General features: G+C 37.3%; 2 protein-coding genes and 1 pseudogene across 8 annotated transcripts in view; 2 read left to right on the top strand and 1 right to left on the bottom strand.

The window, feature by feature from the left end:
• The window catches only part of SCYL3 (SCY1 like pseudokinase 3), a 40,662-nt gene extending 32,595 nt beyond the window's left edge, over positions 1-8,067 (top strand). For 4 of the 6 annotated variants that reach the window (XM_036848696.1, XM_036848685.1, XM_036848662.1 and 1 more), the window contains 4 exons: positions 2,563-2,734; positions 5,190-5,348; positions 6,164-6,861; positions 7,361-8,067. In XM_036848696.1, coding sequence (XP_036704591.1) covers positions 2,563-2,734; positions 5,190-5,348; positions 6,164-6,861; positions 7,361-7,444 — 1,113 coding nt within the window. In that variant the 3' untranslated portion in view covers positions 7,445-8,067. The remainder of the gene's footprint in view (positions 1-2,562; positions 2,735-5,189; positions 5,349-6,163; positions 6,862-7,360) is intronic. The other 2 variants (XM_036848677.1, XM_036848707.1) reach the window with 2 other exon arrangements.
• LOC118886986 lies at positions 2,067-2,184 on the top strand (annotated as a pseudogene).
• Positions 8,068-8,172: 105 nt separating the features above from the next.
• Positions 8,173-22,277, bottom strand: part of C1H1orf112 (chromosome 1 C1orf112 homolog) — a 46,259-nt gene continuing 32,154 nt past the window's right edge. For both annotated transcript variants that reach the window (XM_036848644.1, XM_036848636.1), the window contains 8 exons: positions 17,879-18,064; positions 15,963-16,085; positions 14,739-14,834; positions 13,216-13,329; positions 11,409-11,513; positions 10,669-10,749; positions 9,626-9,745; positions 8,173-8,415 (listed from right to left, as the gene is read on the bottom strand). In XM_036848644.1, coding sequence (XP_036704539.1) covers positions 8,224-8,415; positions 9,626-9,745; positions 10,669-10,749; positions 11,409-11,513; positions 13,216-13,329; positions 14,739-14,834; positions 15,963-16,085; positions 17,879-18,064 — 1,017 coding nt within the window. In that variant the 3' untranslated portion in view covers positions 8,173-8,223. The remainder of the gene's footprint in view (positions 8,416-9,625; positions 9,746-10,668; positions 10,750-11,408; positions 11,514-13,215; positions 13,330-14,738; positions 14,835-15,962; positions 16,086-17,878; positions 18,065-22,277) is intronic.

The raw sequence follows: 22,277 nt of genomic DNA, 5'->3' as shown, positions 1-22,277 counted from the left end.
ATCATTATTAGTTCTAAAAGTTTTTTGTTGGAGTCTTTAAGGTTTTCTACATATAGTATTATGTCATCTGCAAAAAGTGACCATTTTACTTCTTACTTTCTGATTTAAATATCTTTTTTTTTTTTTTTTTTCCCAAGCCTAATTGCTGTGGCTAGGACTTCCAATACTGTGTTGGCAAGAGCGGGCATCCTTGGCTTGTTCCTAATCTCAGAGAGAAGGCTTTCAGCTTTTCAGTATAATGTTAGCTGTGGACTTGTCATATATGGCATTTACTATGTTGAAGTATGTTTCCTCTATACCCAGTTTGTTGAGAGTTTTTATCATGAATGGATGTTGAATTTTGTCAGATGCTTTTTCTGCATTTATTGAGATGATCCTGTGATTTTTATCCTTCATTTTGTTAATGTGGTGTATTACATTGATTAATTTGTGGATGTTCAACCATCCTGGCATCACTGGAATAAATCCCACTTGATCATGGTATATGATCCTTTTAATGTATTGTTGAATTTGTTTTCTAATTCTGTTGAGTATTTTGGCATCTATATTCATCAGGGATATTGGCCTGTAATTTTCTTTTCTTGTGGTATCCTTCTCTGGTTTCGGTGTCAGGGTAATGCTGGCCTTTTAAAATGAGTTCCCTCGTCTTCTGTTTTTTGGAAAGATTTGAGAAGGATTGGTATTAATTCTTTGAATGTTTGGTAGACTTCACCAGTGAAGCCATCTGTGTCTGGACTTTTTGTTTGTTGGTAGGTTTTTGGTTACTGATTCAATCTCCTTACTTGACCTGTCTGTTCAGAATTTCTATTTCTTTATGATTCAGTCTTGATAGGTTGTATGTTTCTAGGAGTTTATCCATTTCTTCTGGTTTGTGAAATTTGTTGGCATATAATTGTTCATAGTAATCTCTTATGGTCCTTTGTGTGGTATCAGTTGTAGCATCTCCTCTTTTCATTTCTGATTTTATTTGAGTCCTCTCTCCTCTTGGTGAATCTCGCTAAAGTTTTGTCAATTTTATCTTTTGAATACACTAGCTCTTAGTTTCATTGAATTTTTTTTCTATTGTCTTTTTAGTCTCTATTTCATTTATTTTCTGCTGTGATATTTCCTTCCTTCTGCTGTGAGCTTCCTTTGTTCGTCTTTTTCTAGTTTCTTGAGGTATAGAATTAGTTGTTTATTTGGGATTTTTCTTGTTTCTTCAGACAGGCACTTATCACTATGAACTTCCTTCTTAGAACTGCTTTTGGCTGCATCCCATAGATTTTGGTATGTTTTATTTCCATTTTCATTTGTTGCAAGGTATTTTTTGATTTCTCCTTTGAATCATTGGTTGTTCAGTGGCATACTGTTTAATCTCCACATATTTGACTTTTCCAGTTTTCTTCTTGTAATTGATTTCTAGTTTTTTTACTGTCAGAAAAGATGCTTGATATGATTTCAGTCTTAAATTTATCAAGTCTTGTTTTGTCACCTAACATATGATCTGTCCTGGAGAATGTTCCGTGTGCACTTGAGAAGAATGTGTGTTCTGTTTCTTTGGGATGAAATGTTCTTTGTATATCTGTTAAGTCCATCTAATCTAATGTGTCATTCAAGGCCAGTGTTTTCTTACTGACTTTCTGTCTGGATGATCTATCCATTGATGTAAATGGGATATTAAAGTCCCCTACTATTACTGTATTGCTCTGTTTCTCCCTTTAGGGTCTCTTAATATTTGCTTTGTATATTTAGGTGCTCCTATGTTTAGTGTATAAATATTTATAAATGTTATAAATGTTGGATTTGACCCCTTTATCATTATGTAATGCCTGCTTTGTTTCTTATTACAGTCTTTGTGTTAAGTCAGTTTTGTCTGATACAAATATAACTTACCTCAGCCTTCTTTTGGTTTTCATTTGCATGGAACATCTTTTTCCATTCCTTCACTTTCAGTCTATGTATGTACTTACACCTGAAGTGAGTCTCTTATGACATCATATAGATGAGTCTCAGTTTTTTAATCCATTCAGCAACTCTGTCTTTCAGTTGGGAGTATTCAGATTCGCGAAGAATTTGGTTGGGGAATTGTCTACAGCCTTCCCACCCTGAATGCATCCATCTCATCTGATCTCAGATGCTAAGCAGGGTCAGGCCTGGTTAGTACTTGGATGGAAGACCACCTGGGAATACTTGGTGCTGTAGGCTTAAAAGCACTGAGCTCTTGGGAGGACTCTGTGGCCTTGGTTTGGAGGCAAGAGTCAACAGGCATCATGGACAAATCTAAAACCTTTTATAGTAATTTAACAGAGTCATCTTATTCCTAATATATTTCTAATGTATTTATCTACTTAATTTCATTTTTGTTTTATTTTTGAAAAAGTATCAGGCTGTGATGGATTGGGAGCGGAAAATATTGGTCCTTGACCACAGATAGGTTGTGAGCTACTGAGCTAGAACACGTGTCTTAAGAAATGAAGTTCACTTGAGCAAGCACAGCCTGATTGCAGCCCAACTACTTGTTTACAGGGGGAGAAAGAGACAGGCAATATGGCTGTGTACACTTATTACCCAATTCACTCCTAGGTATTACTGGGCCTGCGTGATACCAGCGATTCCATTGTGGCAATTACTCTTCACAGCCTGGCAGTGTTGGTCTCTCTACTTGGACCAGAGGTGGTTGTGGGAGGAGAAAGAACCAAGGTCTTCAAACGCACTGCCCCAAGTTTTACTAAAACTATGGACCTTTCCGCAGAAGGTAAGAATGATTAAAGGGCCTAGTGTGTTGTTTTAATTTATTAGATTTTAAACATTATACAGATAATGCAGATTGTATTCAAATGATACATAAGGAAAAAGTTAATAATTTCCCTCCCCCAGCTCCTTCTGGGGCGTCTAAGGTAACAATGGCTTAGTGGGAATTCTTTCATCCTTTTTTCTAAGCCCACAAAGACACACAAATGTATGTTTACACACACACATAGGATTTTTTTAAAAAAAGAAAAAAAAATATTATGCACAATTCTACAACTTGATATTTTTCTTGTAGCAGCTTATCAGGGATCTGTCTCCAGGTCAGTACATAACTGCCTAATAGTTTTGTTTTGTTTTTGATAGCTGCCTAATATTTCATTGAATATAATTCAGTGATTTCCCTATTGATGGCTATTGCACTCATTTCTGGATTTCTTACTGAGTCAGAGAATATATTGAATACTTAAAATTTTAATAGATAGTGTCAGTTTCCAGAAAGGTTGTAGCAGCTCTTAACAACACCAGATGTTTAAGTTCTTTTGATTTTGATGGCCTATTAGGTGACAAGCTCTTGATTTTTAGGTACTTCAAGAAATCAAGAGAAAAAAATATCCGTATTTCTGGTATGTTCCCATTGGATGCTACATGGAAGTAGCAGTGATTTCTGATCTTTGTAGGCTATAAAAGTCAAGAATAAGAATTTTTTATCAACAGTGTCATTGCTTCTTTGCTCCTTTGTATAACCCCGAAGGATGATGACGTGTTATGAAGCTCTGGATCTCTAATCCGGTTCTCAATCATAGTGAGTAGATAGCATGGCAACAGTTATTATTAGTAGAAAAGAATTGTCAGATAGACTGTTCTCTAATTTTGATGCCAAGAGAATTTTTAAAGCAACACTGACTTCCTGACGTTTTGAAGAGAGTTCAGTTCTTCCTTGGTGCTAATGAATCAGTGTCAGTGTGGCTCCAGGGAGCTTAAAGAGGGCGATGGAGAAGCTGTCGCCTCCTCTTCAGCCACGAAATGTCCATACCAAACTGAGTGAGCTCTGTTGTTACCAGTTTTTCTTTTAGCAGAGCGCACAAAGAGCAGATGAAAGATTTATTTATATTTCATCCCAGAGGAATTTCTGGCAGGAGGAGAGGGTATGTATAATTTTGAGATAAGGCTTAGGGGTCAGTCTCTGGGGGCAGCTTTACATGTTGAATTAGCAGAAGTCCCCACTCCGAACATCTTTTTTATTTACTGGATGGAGTTTTCTGGTTCTAGATGTTTTATATACTATCTACCTGGATTACTCTGTAATCTGAATAGAAAGCTGAAAAGGCACCAAAAGCAGCAACAGCAGATAAGTTTTTACTAAAATAGATTTTCCTGAAAACTTTATGAGTCTAATCCCACTGACTTGCCACGTTAGGCTTTTCATCCAAGATGGCTGGGAGCCCTGGTGGCAGCCTACATTCCAAGTTTATAGAAAAGAGAGGCCCTTCTTCTACAGGACATGGGGGGCTGCTGGGGAAGGGGCATGTGTAAAAGAGGTACTCTTAGACTTGATCTTTTTCCTTCTGTTCTTTTACAGTTTACCTGCATGGTCAGACTTAAGAATAAGGGCTAATATGGAGGTTAGTGAAAAGTGTACCTAAGGGAAATAAGTCTGCATGAACAAGAGTTAGGGAAGACAATTTATAGAAGGGGACATTTTGTAAGAAAAATCAGTAGGACTTCAGCAGGGAGGAGAGTGGCAGAAATAAGCAAGAGGGTGGAGGGCTTGTAGAGGTCCGACGGCGCTGAGGAGGGGAGCTGTGGCCTGTGATGAGTTAGCCCAGGCTTCCCCCTCACCCTCACTTTTCTGAGGCAGAGGAAGTATTCAGCCAGAAATTTTGCTAGAATCCTTTTGAGCAATACCCACTCTTGAGTATGAACTTTCTGATAAGCTGTTAAAGACAACATTTTCTTAAAACATTTTCCTTTTCCCAGTTGGGCATTAAATGTCTGTAACAAAGTTTACCATTTTAAACATTTTAAGTGTACAGTCTTGTGGCATTGAGTACATTCACATTGGTGTGTTTGTACTCTTTATTCTTAAAAGGAAAGTAAGTAGAATCAAGTATGATGTTAAATCACCACTAAGATGTTTTTAAAGGCTGTTAACTTTTATAATTAGGTATCCTAAAGGTTTTGTTTTCTGTCTACTTCAGCTGTTCACCTATGCTTGAAACCTTTCTGTTCCACTACCACCATGTGGACACAGCCTGTTCTTAAATGCCTCTAGGACAGGCAGTCCCTTCCTTAGTAGCTATGTTTCTTCAAATATTTGGAGGTGCCCTCTTTCTGCAACTTATCTTTTATCTGTGTTAAAATATACCCTTTTCCCTTAACCATTGCTCACCTAACATGGGATAGGAAAAGAAGCAATTTACTACCCCTTTCATTTTTTTGGAGTTTTTATTTATCTTCAGATTCTCCCACGCACGTCGTCTGCAGCCAGCGCAGTCCGATCTCGCCCGTCTTGAAGAACCCCTCCTCTAGCATATTCCCCAAATGTTTTTCTGCCAACATGCCCATCACCAGCAAGCAGCACATACAGCGAGATTACTACAGTACTCTTTTACAGACAGGTAGATTCGTTAAATTTATATAGCTGTTCCACTGCTTGGGTGAATGTTTTCCTGAGTAATAAGTTTAAATTCTGAACCTTAAGGGCACTTTGGGAATATTGAGACTGATTTTTATTATTTGTAATTATGTAGTCAGCTTGGGTCTGTCTTTTTTCCCTGGACTATAGGGTATATACCTGTCTTTTCTTCATAACTGGTGAAGACATTGCTTGAATTCTTTTTTGCACCAGATACTTTACTTTGGGACTTCTTCCAAATTGTATCAAAGAATGATAGTTCTGGAAGATGTTAATAGGTGTGCTATGAAAGAGGAGTTCTGTGGTTAAATAAGTTTGGGGAATTGAGCACAGAATCAGACCACACTGCACAAGACTTCAGTGACTTGACTACACTTAAGAAAATCTGTTTAAAATGAGGATATGTTGGGCGAGGCAAACTTATTTGAGCACACAACACTTTTTCAGGGTGTACGTAATTAACATCTCAAGGGTAACATTGCCTGGGTTAGAACATTTTTATATTTGTTTATAGACAGTTATGCCAATAAACAGTATGTTTGAATATTTAGTAAAGGATTAGATGCTCCAGTTAGTTGTTGCTTGGGATGCTTCCATCAAATTACAGTTGAAGTATTTGTTTAACTTACATCACATCTTTGTTGATTTATGTTCTGCTGGGATATCTCATACTTCAGTGTACATGGATATTTCCAAGGAATTGGATCTATACGTTTCTGTAGTGTTAACTTTCTCCTAAATATATTGTTCTTAAAACCAACATTTTATGAGAATAATTCTTGTACTTATCCCCCACAGGCGATCAGTTTTCTCAGCCTATTAAATTTCCCATCAACGGAATCTCAGATGTGAACATTACCTCAGGAGACAGTGAAAAGTTCCCATCAAGTTCTAAAAAGTCTGAGGAGTGGCCTGACTGGAGCGATCCTGAGGAGCCTGAGAACAACACTGTCAGCATAGAGATCTGTCCCGCAGAACCCCATGCTGCTGCCAGGTCCCCACTCACTAACTTGAATGCACAGGCGGCGGCTTGGGATGACTTTGAGCCCAGCAGCTTAGATACTGAAATGAACCCAGGAGGTGGAATCACGGCTGCAAGACCTGTTACCTCAGGGGAGCAAAAGGCCACTCCTACTTTGCTTCCACTCACTGAAGAGGCCAAGCCTTTGAAATCAAGCCTACCCCAAAACACCAGTCTTGTACGAAGCAGGGATGACCCAGACCAAACCAAGCCACCAAAAGTGTTGTCACAAGAAAGGCGCCTTAAAGTTCCATCAGAACTTGGTTTAGGAGAGGAGTTTACCATTCAGGTGAAAAAGAAGCCAGTAAAAGACCCAGAGTTGGATTGGTTTGCTGATATGATCCCAGAAATTAAGCCTTCAGCTGCTATTCTTATTTTACCTGAACTGAGGACAGAAACAGTAGCTCCCACCAAGGATAATGTCTCATCAGTGATGCACTTTTCCTCAAAATTTGCTGCAGCAGAAATTACTGAGGTGAGGATTATTAAATTGTGCTACTAGTTTATGTGTTTCCCTCATAGGTAGCAGCTGCACTGTCCCATTGATAACAAACATGCTGTTTTCCCAGTGAGAGAAAAGACTGATGTCCACAATTGGATAACATGATCAAGCATAAAATGAATAAAATCAGTTCCTATAAGTGGCATCTTTCGTTCCCTAGAAAAATGTAGCAGTGCTTGGGCTAATAAATGGGCCACTTATTACAATAATAATCTTTTTGTCTGGAAAAGGGATTAAACCAAGAACGTGGTGTCATCAAGCTGATTTTATTGGCTTATATGGTCCTTGGAAAGTTATTTTCCAATACTGTGGTTCTGTAATTCTGGAACCAAAGTAATTCTACTTTTCAGCTTCCTGTTACAGTAAATTATTTTACTTAGTACAAGGAAATGTATTCTGGCATCAAAAGACACGTGTTGCGCCCCTTTTAAATTCCTGATCTTTCGAATCTGAACATGATTTGTTTCAGCAGGTTGCCCTTGGCTTGCTTTCTCTTGTTGCAGGGAGAGTCTGCAGGCTGGGGAGAAGACGGCGATCTGAACTGGGAAGACAATAACTGGTGACAACGGGTGTGAGTTAATCTTTAGGAAAATGGATTCCTTTTTTAAAAAATCAAACTAATACCTCAAAAGCAGGCTCTGCAGACAAGAAAACCCAAAAGCATCCTGTTTTTCTCATACCAGGAGCTCTTTTTCCAGTCAGTGCCAACGGAAGTGTGAGACCTGGCGTGCTGGCGGGGAGCCCTGGGCGGTGCAGAGGTTCCCAGCCCTTCTCAGAGGAGGAGGCTGTGTGTCTGACTGAGGCCAGTTTCTGTGAAGAGCAAGTGGCTGTGGAAAGGTTAAACTTACTGCTTTTTTCCAGAACAATTCTGGAAGTAAAGAAAATACAAAAACTCCTCAAGCTGATTAGCTTAATTTTTTGTGCTATTATTTCTTTGTCAGAAGAGTAAGCTCTATTATGAAATCAACTTACTGAAAAAATTTTAGCTATAAAGTATATAAATGATTTTAAATTGCTAAGGTTTCCTTAGGCAGCTTATTTGTTTGTTTACAGATGTACTATCTATCTGAGTGAGTTACCGACTGTTCCTGTATTATTACCTTTTACCAAAGCTCTTCATGAGACATATGCCCCACCATCCTGTTCTCTAAATGTCCAATAAAGACTATTTTAACTAGATTCAACTTTAGAAAAGTTTTATGTGTTAGAAAATGTACAGACATAATTAATTACATCAATATTTTCATCTGTAGGTGAAATGCACTGTAGGATGACAAAAAAAAATCATCCAACTCTACCTAGTGATAATATGGTCCAGTCCATTCAGTCTTCACCCTAGAATACATGATGTTTTAGCTTATCAATCCTTTCTTGGAGTGTCTCCATTTTCGTCAGAAGCCAGTCTGGAGGAGGAGACTTTTGGAGTAACGACTCGATTGCCTCCAAGGCCGCTGTTGCTGCTTGGAGTGCTGACCTGTACTCCTCTTCTTCCAAGGGGAGCTCGTGACGTGCTCTTTTTGCAGAAGGCTGGCAAATGAGAAAAGCAAGTAGTGCCATGATACCCATTCCAAAATGGTAAAAATAAAGAACTTTCCTTCTGGACTAGAGTAAAGCTTACAAGGACAAATTCTAAACCTGTTAAGTTTTATATGAAAATTTTATTCTCGCTAGTTATCGGTTCACAAGGGCAGGAGGGCACCCTCCCCCTGCAAGCGTCTGGAGAGAGATGTGAGGGCGGTTTTGGTTTGTCACGGGGATTCAGGCTGCTACCGCCATTAATGCTCAAGGTTGAAGGAAACTAAGAAGTGCTGCCTTGTCCAGTAACTTCCAGTGAGTATTCTTTGGCCATATAATCTGTCTTTTACAAAAAAGCCCCAAACATAAATTTTCTAAATGCCTGCTGTTTTTCCTTTTAATGCTGAGTTTATAATGATGCTTTCGGAGCCAGTTCAGTCAATTGTCAGGGTTTCTAACATCACCGCACCAGGAAGGGGAGGAAGGATTGAGGCCAAGACAGTTTTTATAATCCCTGTCTTCCTAGGGAAGATCATAACATATAAATTCTTGAGGGCTTATTTATACTACTGATATATTTAACTTTACAGATGTAAGGCATAAAAGTTAACATGTCTTAAAAACAAGTTAGTTTTTGTTTTGTTTTTTTTTTAATGAGAACTGTAACTTAAATTTACCATTATGGGTTACCGTTCCAAATATACTATTACTGCTCAAAACAATTTTGAATATCCTTAGAGGTATCAGATTTCTGCCTTTTAATAGGTAGATGTGATTTCTAGACAGTGCCAAAAACTCTTAGGCTGATTTGATGAATGAGGCAAAGGATCAAAGTAAACATTTTGGAAGGTAAGTTAATTGGTTTTCTTCTGTGGTTCAGAAACTACTGCATTTGTAGCGTCACTGGTACGAAGACATAACTTTCCCAAAGGTTACTACAAATAATTGACAGTTATGTTAGAAGAGTATATTTTGTATGATGCTTAAAACTTTTTTTGTAGTCCCTCCTCTGTTCTATGTGTTGATAACCTTTCAGGAAGAAGAAATGTGATTTTTAAAAGAGTAGCTACCGTAAAACAATTTTACATGTCTAGACCTATTTATTTTGATATTCAGTATGAGGCCAAGAACCATGCTAGTTTCCGTTTTACTTTTATCATCAGTAAGTAATAAGGCAGAATTTCTTATTAAAGCTTGATCCACACTGAAAAGCAGTCCATACCTGTAAAGATGACTTCTCTGCTTCTTCTACAGTAACTTTAGCAAAGGGCGCCCAGAAAGTACCTTTTTCCTGTTTGACACGTTCCACTCTGGCAGCTGCAGTTTCGTCTACAAACCCCGTCTGCCAGAGACCATGAAAAACCAAGCAAACATCAACATTAGCATTCTCTGCTCAATATTAAAATGGTGTGATATTCAGAAGGTGAAAAGGCCTGCGTGTTTTAAGTGCCGGGTGTTAAACTGTTCTGGCTTAGCCTGTGAACTAAGCAAATTTTGGAAGTTAAGTTGGAGTCATCTGTAAATGTATCCTCAGTGTAATTTGGGTAAAATTATTCTACAGTGTTCTCCTTCCCTACAGAAAAATGATAGTCTGCTAGCCTTTACTGAATAGGGTGAGAAATTGTTAAAAGCAACATGTGCACACACTTACTTACCATCCAGCTTATATGTAATATATGCATATATAAAAATAATAGACACCGCCCAGTTCAATAATGAGATTAAAAAATTAATTAAGTACTTAAGCATAATTCACTTTCTCCTAGTGTTCTAAATTTGTGGTTTAACTGCTCTATGAGTGCTTCAATTAACCTTTAACTTACATCCTACCACTATCATCTCCATATAAGTTTCAAAGCATGCACAAATATGGGCGCCATATGATTCAACAGTTTGGTCACTATTTGGAAAAGCCATGACTAAATTACAGCAGTGAACATGATCCTCTCAGGCCTACGACTCTACATGTGAATCTAATTATGATGAGTCACAGGTGAGGGCTCCTCATTCTTCATCTCACTGCCTGAATGATCAGTGCAACAGTATCCCAAACTACAGGCAGAGGGACTCCAAAGTGTTTTACTTCTGACTTGTAATGAGGTCCCAACTGCTTAATAATAATGTGGGTCACCACTGTGTTAAGCACTGTGAAAAACTGGAGCTAACAAAGATATTCAACTTGGTTATAATTTGAAAAAAAAAAAGTAACATGATACAGAACAAAATATGTGCCACTACTATTTTGATTCTATATAAATAAAATACCTTCTCCAGAAAAGATACAACTTTCTTCTTTGTTTCTTCAGAACTGAGACATTGTGGAACTATCTCTTCATGATTTGTTCCCTATTAAAAGATTTGACAAAGCTAATTTCAATATATTTCAACAACTTGCAAAGACAAGTACATGAGCTTTAAGAGCTACCTTAATTAAAAATGCATTTTAAAAGAAAATACTCAGTGCCAGAGGATACTCAAAAGATAATCTCATAGTTATTTCAGGGTGCCTTAGGATAATACAATATTCTGCACAAGTGTAGAGCTGTAAGCTGTAATGACTTCTGCCTGGTCATCCAAACATCTCTGGGCCCCCTTATGACCACAGGCACGCTGCACTACAGTGGGTAAAAGTAACCCAGGGCAGGGTCGCCTTCTCTACAGAACCAAGCTAACAGGTCTGTGTTCATCAACCTCTAGCCCCTGTGATTGATAGGTGGAGACGAAATGTATTCTCATTCGACCCCAAAATAGTGTCTGAGTTAGTACACCTGGTCTGAATGCCTGATCTGATTGTTACTACTCATAGGACCTTAGGAAAGTCACCTCACTTCTCTGGGCCTCATTTTTAGGTCCTGTAAAATAGATGACTAGTAATATATCCGCCAGCAGAAAATTTTATGACTAAGATACAAAAGCAGCTCAATAAATGTTTTTGGAATGTTTTGGAATATCTGAGATACTGAATTATTTTAGAGGTCACTGTGATAGACTGGCCTTCTAATTACCTCAGCAAACTGAGTAAACGCCTCCAAGGAATGTTGTTCTAGTAGCCAATTCCTGTCAGCTAGCAGTGAGGCAAAAACAGAAGATAGGTGGGGCAGAATTTTGTCCTAAAAAGAAAACCAAACCTTATTAAATAGAGGAAAACCTCAGCAGAGTACACTGATTATTCTAACGTTGTCAAATTCCCATAATTCTGTCCCAGTGAACACGTGTTAAAACATGTTAAATCATGTCACTCTTTTGCTCACATCCTTCCAGTAGCTTCCCGTTTCCCTCAGAGTGAAAACCAGAGTCCTCACAACAGCCTGCAAAGCCCCACTGCCTCTGCGTTAGCTCTCCTATCAGGCGTGCTCCCATCTCGGGGACTTCCACTTACTATTTCCCCTGCTCTGGAAATGCTTTCCCCAGATACCTGCTTGGCTTGCTCCCTCAGCTTCAGGTTTTACCCACATGTCACTGTGGTGGGGACTCCAGTGACGAAGTTCGATTTAAGGCTCTGCCCCCCAACATACACATTCTTTCTTCCCTGCTTTATTTCTCTCCATAGCACTCACCACCATTTAGTACACTACATATATCCCCACTTCATTAGTCTGTTGCCTCACAACAGGCTGAGAGTCAGTATTTATTAGTTTCATTCATTACTGAACCCCCAGTGATTAAAATAGTGCCTGACACATAGCAAGAACTCCGTTTTTTCTTGAATGAATAAATGAATCAATTTCATCATGAGGCTTCAAATGCCTCTCATATGCTGATGAATCCCCAAAATTTCTTCACACCTGAACTTCACTCCTGGGAATATGTAAGGTAATGTCTGCTAATAAAACATTTGTTCCATAGGTTCTGGGCCCATTAGGGTCAGTAGTTATGCACTAATGAAGCAGCATTTTAGAATACATTCGTTTTATGCTAAAAAGAAGATAGCTCAAATGCAAGTATCTTTGAATACTTTTGTCCAGAGAGTTGAAAAGAAGCTGCCAAGTACACACCTATCTCATGAGACACCTTACGTGATGAAAACAAATGGTATGGTATTGTTTACCTGTGAACAAGAGAGCCCTTTAGAAACTAACCAGTTCAATTCTTGGTTTCAAAGGTTTTAATCAACATGTACTGAGATAACGTCCATCCATTCATGTTTTTGCTCAAGTTAACGTAAAAAGTTCTCATCACTGAACTCTTCATAGTATAAGTAATATCTCCCGTGGAGGTGGGAGAAAAAGGTCAACTGTCTAGAATTGTTGTTTTGACCACAGACAGTAATAAGGAAGAAAAAACTCAATTTAGGAGGAAGACCTCCTTTTGCTGTGAAGCATGTCATAAAATTCAGTAGAAGTGTATTGCCAGGCCTTTACAGTTTTATAAATAAATATCAATTTGTCAACTCTATATATACTTTGCAACATTTTCAAAAATATCGTCTTAAAAAACAAACAGGCTGCCTTTCATGGATCTAAAACCAAGAGAATAACTTTTATAAATCACCCAATTTCCTCATTATACACCATTCCCTAGAAGACATAAATATGTTTTCCTTCCTCAGGAACTTTGTGTGCTAGAGCCCAACTAAAATAAATCTCACACCATAGCCAACTCTATAAATTATTTGTACGTCAACATATATTTTTCTAAAAGTAAATAAAATGAGTTCTATTTTGACAGTCACCCTCTCTTCACAAAATATATTTTTCCCCCAATTTTCTTTGTCAACAATCCACAGAATTTCAGAAATTAAAGCCTGAAAATCCATCAGTAATTCTTAGAGATTTTGTTAACATGGGAACAAAAGAATTAAGAGAGTATTACCTGGATGGCTTGAGGTATAAAAAGTTTTCCCAGGGAAGACAGAAAATCAAGAACTGCCAAACGAACATGGTCAGGAGGCTCTGATTTGAGTAGTAAGGTCTGCAAAGTTATTACCTAAAGGCACAAAGACCAAAGAACAGTTATAAATGAAAACAAATGCTTTGTAGAGACATGACTAAGATTTTGATGGGTATGTAGGAGGGGAAACAAAACCAAACCCAGGACAGTCGAACATTCCACAAAGCCTACACTTCACAGGTGGAGTTTGAATAAAACAAAATGACTGAGTCAATCATTACAACATTAGTCCTACCAACCACTGTAAAAAAATGAAAAATCCATGTGTTTCTGAAAAATGATACACCAGTGCTCTTCTTTTAAATCTTCAAAAATTATTTTGTATTTTAAATTCTAGAGAGAGAAGTTCATTATTTAAAACATGGGTTGGCCAACTTTCTGTAAAGGGCCAGATGGTAAATATTTTAGGCTTTGCAGGCAACATGTTCCCTGTTACATATATATACATACACACACACAATTTTTTTTTAACAAACCTTTAAAAATGTAAAAACCATCCTTAGCACTTGTGCTGAAAACAGAAGGGCAGAATCTAGCCAGGAGGCCATAGTTTGCCAACCCTTGGTTTAAAGGAGCACTGAGCTAGTCTATAAAGGAGGCAATATCTAAATGAACAATTATGTTGACATTTTAAAATGTTATTTGGAGTTTTTGAAGGTAGGCAAAATTATTTACATCAAAACTATCACTATTTAATTTCTCAAAAAAATATTAGAATCTTCAGAATCAACATAATTTGAGTCAATTATTTTACTATATTCTCATTCTCTGTAATTACACATACGGTAATTTAAAATATACCTAATTAGTAAATATTTGTTAATGCTAAGTTCTTCATGTGCACAACCAGAAACCAGAGCTACTAAAAATGAAGTGTTGCTAGTCTCACTCTGCAATATGCTGTGACAGGGTATTACTTCTCTCATCCTCCTAAATAGGAAAGGTTAGCTTTACCTTGGGACAGTTTTTGTTTCTTAAGTGACTGTAAGCTTAAGCCACTCTTGAATTAGGGGATAAAGTCTGTCCAGTATGGACTCATTCCAAAGCCTCAAATCACTTCAAGTAAGATTTTCCCCTCTCTCCATCGCTTAGAACCTCCAAAAGCGAGGCACACCTGAGGCAACACCACATGGATCCCCCCGGTGACCCCTGTCCTGCCACGCAAGCTGGGGGCCAGAGAGAAAATTCAGGAGTGCTCCTCCTTGGTCATTTTATTTCTTCAAAGAAACAATGGGGATTATCCTTAAGTCCCTGGTGGTTATATTCCACACTCCCACAGCTGCTGGCATGCCTTTGAAAATGCTATGAATGCAGGGTTCACACGTAAACTATGACTCCTAACCTCAGGGATTTTTCCCGAGCAGTTAACAGCAACAATAAAAAAGGTCTGAGTACTCAGCATCAAGGAGATAGAGAAGAACACATAACTTGCTCACTATTCTTACCTGACTTATCAGCTGAGGATCTAGAGTTTGAATGAAAAATCCCAGCAGTGGAAGTAAAAGGCTGAGTGTCTGTTGAACATAAGGTTGACCTGTTACCTTAAACAAGAAGCACAAAATAATTTTGGTGAAAATTTTCAATTACATGAGAATAGCAACCTTTGCATTTATTATATACCAGGCGATATGCTAAGCACTTTATTACCTCACTTACTCCTTATAACTGTGAGATAGGTATTATTACCCTCACTTTAATAAGAAAAAGGGGCAGAAAGGTTAAATAATTTGCTCTAGATCACAGAGCTAGGAAAAAGAGCCATGTTTCAAACCAAGATTTAACTCAGATGGGGATCTAATTACTTTTATCTGAAAGTCACTGAAAAAGCTTGTTTATTCCTTAGTCTTCTTAAAATTCCATTTCTCCTCTCCATAATTGTTGTTTCTATCATGATATTGCAAGCTATATCACCAGGAGAGGTCCTCAGTGAATATTTATTGAATGATTTGTAAGGATCAGAGGAAAGTACTCAGTGAAGTCAAAATGCTGCAGTAGTGAAATCTGACCTTATACATAAACTTTAATGATAAAACATCATCTGCAAAACCATTTCTATTATTTCCCAAGTGTGAATGTTGCCTTCAGCTTCCACTGACCGGGACAACCAGAGGTCACACATTTATTTCAACTTAAATGTCATATTTAGATATTTAACTAAATATGATTTCTAAATCACAATGATCTGTGGAACATACATCATTCTAATTCTAGCCTGATCATCACCTGGCTTTCCGGCTTTTCTGGAGAAGAGTAATACAAATTAGCCACAGCCATTTACTTGCCCCTTCCACCTTTAAGCCACATCACTCTCCATTGCCCAAAAGATTTTTATAAAAGACCCTAGAATAACAAACAAGCTATACCAACCAAAGAGAGGAGAAAACAATAGAAGAGATTTTTAAAAAAAACAGGATCCAACTGGTCTTGAAACTAGTTAGCTAAAAGATCACTGTCACTTCTGTAGGTTCTAGTTTTACTGATATAATTCTATCACACTCTTAAATAGAACTGGCTGAAAGAGTACAAGTAGGTATTTTAAGTTCTAACTGGAAGTTCTACCAAGAACCTAAAGAAATTACATACATTTTACTCTACAGGGAAATTTCAGTATTATTCTTTTTTCAATATTTTATTTGTTCTTCAGGGAAATGATTAGTTGCTTTCCTTACCAGTTTAATGTTTAAAAGAGCCCAAAGCTGACTCCCAACTTCCTTAACTGCAGTTTGCTGTCCCATATCCAGAGCTTCGCTAGCAGAATTACACACGGCAAGCAAAGCAGAGAGCACTGGGTTCTAGAGGGGAGAGGCAGGGAAAGGACCTGAGTTTAGATACCAGTCTAAAGGAGCTGGAACCCAGTTACCTGGAGGTTCTGAGTTACTTACCACTCTTCATAAAAACCCACGTAGAATTATATTTCTAAGACCCAAAACCATCTCTTCGCGATTTCTTTAATACATGTATATTTTGCTAAAACTAATTTTCCTTATACACAGAAACATGTGCTTCATTTTTCTAAATAAAGAAACTTTTTTTCCTTTTAGGTTGAAAATTTAACAAAATGGAAACAGCATCATATTTTAATAAATAGGTTTGATACAAATGCCCAGTATGGTCAAGCTAATTTATAATCTTCATCAACTAAAAATTTTAGTTTTTTACATTATGTACTTAGCAGTCTTTTAAAGTTACCAGATTATTGTTGCTGCTGTTTTTATAACCTTCAAAATTTTTCAGCAACACTGCATTCAATAAACAAATATAGTACTTAAGTGCACTATCTAGAATTTGAAACTAAAGACAATTTTCCCTGGATTCGCTCTTATCTATACATCACATCTCTCTCCGACTGGCCGGGAATGGGGTTGGTCTGGTCGTGGTAACAATCAGTAACCTTGCCTTTCATCCATTACACGTCAACAACCACACTTAATTTTATGTAATTACCATACAGCTTTTAATTTATGATTTACTTATTTCCTTTTACAAATAAGCATGTTAAATGACCTGCTGAACTAAAGTTTTGGTCACAGAGCAAAGATCTGCTGAATTTTAGAAAATAGATGCTTTTATTTTATCTAATACAAAAGACTTTTTGTCTTTACTATAGAAATCTGTGCACAAAAACTGCAAAACCTGAACAAGTTCACCTACTCCTAACTAGGTATTTAATAGTTTTCCGAAAATAAAGGCACATAAAAATTTATATTTCCTTTCAATGTATGTAAATGTTTTAAATTATCTTGATGATTATGGTCAAGTGCCATTATGTAACAGACTATCAGAACATTTACACTCAGTATAGAAATATAAGTCCTGAGAAAACCCTGAACTCATAATTTAAAACTGCAAATAGGTCCTCATCCCCTTGAATGCCCTGTCTTCATCCTTGCTTGATTCTTCTCTACTTATCACAAACTGATATATAATATATATATTATTAATATATATATTTATTACTTCTCTGTCCACAGCTAAGCTAGAATGTAAGTCCATGAGAGCAGGAATTTTTGTTTGTTCTGTTTGTTTGTTTTGTTCCCTGATATATTTATATCTCCAATGCCTAAAACAGAGCTTGGCACATATGAGCACTCAAAATATGAATGAATGAATCAAAGAATGAGCAAATAAACGCAACTACATGTACTATATTCAGTTTTTTAAATTGTATTTTTCTTTACTTACAGATGAATTTCTTTTTTATTCCATTATTTTAAGAGGGAGCATTCTAAATAGAAAGGTACATAAAAGCTCTGAAGAGGTTTGCATAAAATGAGGGTTGTACATCAAACAGAAGAATCATGTCTGCCTAATCCAGAGATATGTCAGCAAAAATACTACAAGTAAAGTATTTCATAATGTGTTTCATGTTGTTCCAATGTGTCTTGAGCTACAGACACTCTCCCCCCCTAACATTTACATCAATCAAGATAATAGTAGTTTCTCAAAGACTTTTACAGTGTAGAAATCTGAACCTCTTGCTAGATTCTAACCTGAGGGCACAACCTGTCTTTTCAACAATACATCCCCAGTAACTGAGCTTAATAAACAGCTACTGAATGAACCAAGGCCATCAAAATTATCTTACCAGAGACTCAAGTTCTCCCAACGAGCGACTGCTGCTTAGCCACTTCCTGCACTCTGCGGTGCCTGATCTGCTGACCTCAAGTGCAGTTTGTTTCCTAAGCTCAGCAGGTAATGCCTGAAAGGAAATATACTGCCACAGAAGCAGATTTTCTGCTTCTTTTGGGGAAAATTTCTGGATAAACTCCACCTGAAACAAATTGTTAAAGAAACAAAAGTAACATAAAACAGTCTAGTGAAGGGATACACCAAAGCTAAGTATTAGCTTCCATATTTAATATTTTTTAAAAGTTCTTAACTGAATAGCAGTATCACAAGGTACCAGACCAAGGTAGCTTAAATGAACACACATTTTAGCCGTTATTCTTGTTGTTGCTGCATTTGTTTCCAAAATGAAAAACACAGGTTAAGTGGAGCACGATATAAATGCATTAAGAAATGTTAAATAATGTATTTCATTATTAGTCACATCAGCTATTTTACATGCTCCTACCCAATAATTCTATTTTTTCCTAAGAGTTTGTGTACTCATCACCTTGCACAGCTCAGTCAAAAGTAATATTCCAAAATATGCCAATGAGATTGATTTAGCCAACTTTTGTGGCTTACTACTCAGCTGATTATCATAGAGAACTTAAAGAAGCAAAGGTCATAGGTTCAGTTTTCCAATGGACTAGCCGCCAGCTCGGTTCTACTTCAGACAACATAGGAAACTCATTCACAAGTGTTTAGGATAGTATGGTTGGCAAATCCATTCTACCACTGAAATAATTCAAAGTGCTTGCCAGGTTAATAGGAAAACAGTACTGTTTTAAAACGTTTTGTCAACAGACTAGATAAAAATGGAAAACAAAAGTTCTAAAAAAAAAAAGTTAAAATATTAAATAGTTTCTTGTGGAAAAACAGCAAAAACTGGTGCACTTACTAATTTAGGTATACTCTAACTAGGAATATTAATGTAATTTTTTTAGAAGAATAATTCAATTTACAATCCAAAATCTACTCACTGAATGAAATTTTTCCTACATCAAAAATGAAAAAAAACCCCACTATATTAAATTTGACCGAGAAACTCTTCTACGTTATATATTAAATTTATATTTGAATTTTATTTTGTTTAGAGAAAATATTTAGCTGTCAAAACAAGGGAAAAATCATGTGGCTATCTTTTGGGATAGTTGATAAAGCTGGAAAAATGGATCCCTTCATGAGCTATGTCTATTATAATAAGCAGCTTTATTCATGAAACCAAACTGCACCAGGAAAGCCAAGAGAATTGTGCCAACTAATAAACATCTGTTCAAACAAGACCTTTCTTTATAATAATGAAGTCCAGTGAGTGACTGAGTTCCCTTCCCAAAATAGAACTATAAGTAATAACATCCTCGGCAACATTAAAGGGTAGGTGTTGCCAAGATTTGTTACATACAAAGACTGATTGACTGATTTACTATTCTGAGTTTGAAAACCTTGGCCTCACACCATTTCCAAGATTTAAAACTGCGAGTGCTGACAGTTTACAAGGAGTGAAGCATAAGGGGATGACGCGCAGAGCATTATGACTTACCTCCTTAACACTAAGAGGAAAAATACACCAGTGGGCTTAAAATGCAAATATATAAAGTAATCTTTCCTTTACATAAATATGGTAGAACAACTACAGTGTGCTTAAATCCGGCATATTATATCCTTTCCCCTCAGGTAACCTCCTGGTACTTTTCCTTGTTTCTCTAAAACAGGAATATTGTTAATTTTACACACTAAAAGAAACAATAGGATATGCAATAATTACTCCCCATATTGAAACAGTGGATACATCTTAATCACATTATATACTTGCATTCCCCCCCCCCCAAAATTATTATCACAGACACCATACTTTTTAAAGTAAACCACCACTATACTGAGATTAACTATTTTCATTTATGTTAATGCTGCATCATAGATCCAAAATCTGGGTTTTTATTTCACTATCTAAAAAGACACCATCTTGTATGCAAAAGAATTGAATAATTATTTCCAGCTTCACTGCCTGCCTCTCCTTTTCCCCTAGATGTGCTCTCTCACCTTTGCTCTCTATTCCTGCCGACTCCCTCCCAGTTCACCCTTCCTTTAGCATGACTCTCAAATGCCACCATCTCCAACAGCTTCGCTATTCCTACCTGTTCCCACACCACACGTCCCCAATAAACACCCAACAAAACCTGATTTGCACCTCAGTCTTGACACTCATCACATACTACCTTCTATTATGAGTGTTTTTATAAATTTATAATTTCTACTAGGTTATATGTTGAGACGTCATGATATAGTGCAGTGGAGTCCAAGTTTTTTATTTTAAGCAACAAAACACTATTAAAAATTTGTGAGCAAGCTTTGTATGTCTAAATAAAAGCAGATTTCCTAGGGTAAAAAGGAGTAAGGAGGCAGAGTCAACAGCCCACAGACAGAGGAGGCCCCTGAAGTAGCTGCATGAAGACTGAAAAGAATACCGGAGCTGTGGAAAGAGCACAGATTTGCGAGCACGACAGATCTGATCTGAACCCCAGCTCAGTCATTTATTATGTTTGAGTTTGGGGTAGTTCTTTAATTTCCCTGAGTTATTGTTTCTTCATCTGTAAAGTGGACATAATATCATCATCTATCCCACAAGGCTGATGTAAGGACTAAAATAATTGAAGTGCCTAGCACAAAGCCTGGTCCATATTTCAGTCTCAAAAAATACAGGTTTCCTCCCTGCCTACTTTAAGAAGAGGGATCAAGTCTTAAGAGAAACGGAAAAAGAGCTGAGCATGACAGAAGAACTAACCCTTGTTAAATGCTCACTTGATGTATAATATATATACATTCTCTATCTCCTCCAGTCTCACAACTGCCATCTGAGTAATAGTATTTCAATTTTAGGATTAACTAACTCTCCCAAGGACTCTCAGAACAGGGATTCAAATTCAGGTTTGTCCCTTAATTTTTAGTACAGTAACTTGACCACAGCAGGAAGAATCAGTATTTGATAACTGAAGGAAAAAATTAATAGTAACCCCTCATTTATCTATAACTTACATATCTGATAGCTGCAATTATTTGGAAAAATTTAGAAAACTGAGAGGTATGTAAGAGATCTCTAAACAGAGTTTATCTATAACAAAGCTTCTAGAACTCAGGGCTAATTCATTCTGAGTTGTATTATCCTAAAAATTAAAATTTCACAACCCTGGGAAAAGGATCTTATTCCCATTTTGTAAGTGAGAAAACTGAGGATCTCTTCCAGACCCCACTTCTTCAGGAAGGGCCTCCCAGTTAACAGGGCTTCTAGGAAGAACAGTGTACTGGCAACCAGGAGTAAGACATTTGATAGAGGAGAGAAAGGTATTAAAATTCTAAGAGATCTGGAGCAGACAACTCTTGAGGAGTTTTGGAGGAAAGAACAGCAACCCTAGCATGTTTTCTAGAGGGCTGTGAGGTGGGCCTGGTATGCCTTTTGCCTTGGAGACACCGGTAAGGAAGAGGGCTAGGAGGTCAGTGTGGTTCCTCTGGTGCCTGGCCAACCTCTCTCCGGCAGGAAGGCAGGCATGGGCTTGGGGTAAACACTCTAGTCAGAAATAACTCCCAGCATTTATTGAGCATCCTCTGAGCCTGGTACTATGCTAAGTGTTTTGTATATATTATCTCTAAGTCCTTACAAAATTTTTCAAAATGGTTACACATATCTGTCACTTTGTAGACAGGGAAATAGTTTCAGATAGGATGACTTGCCAAGGCACCAAGGCCTGTAACCCCCTTCACTAACCCAGTGTTTCCCCAGCTTGTATCCATGTCAGAATCATGTAGGAATTTAATAATAACAATAACAACAACAAGTTAATGAGCCTCACCTCAGAGCCACCACTCTATACCCACTCCATTCACAGGTTTAGGTCCCGGAACCTGTATTTTTTAAAAAGCTCCCATAGGAGCTCCAAACTGACTAGTCCAAGGGACTATGCAAGGCTACACAGGTTCCCGTAACTGTAGAATCTCCTCTGTCACAGCAGAGTTTGTTTTCCTCACAGTAGCAAACAACTAAGGCTCATACTTTCAGTTTTCCCCAAAAAGTTCAACTTATTTACTTAAAAAAAAAAAGGTATCATTATCATTAAGAGCATAATTAATATTCTAGTTCTTCAAAATAAGTTAAAAGGGGCAGAGGATATAGAACCACTTCATTTCAAGCATCTTAAATTTATGAGAAACAAGGAGAAAGAAGACAGAATTATCAATAGAATGATTATCTGTAACTTGCAGCAAAGACATTAATAAGGACTCTCTCCTTGACCAAACTTACGTCAGGCTTTTCTTAGCCCTCCTCTCAAGTAGCCTTTGACCTCCGGCTTGTGTCCATCTTTTTTGGGCCTGCATCATCCAGT

This window comes from Balaenoptera musculus, chromosome 1, assembly GCF_009873245.2.
Source record: "Balaenoptera musculus isolate JJ_BM4_2016_0621 chromosome 1, mBalMus1.pri.v3, whole genome shotgun sequence".
In the NCBI taxonomy this organism is placed as follows: domain Eukaryota; kingdom Metazoa; phylum Chordata; class Mammalia; order Artiodactyla; family Balaenopteridae; genus Balaenoptera; species Balaenoptera musculus.
The sequence above is the reverse complement of the archived record's forward strand: the minus strand, read 5'-3'. Positions and strand labels throughout refer to the sequence as shown.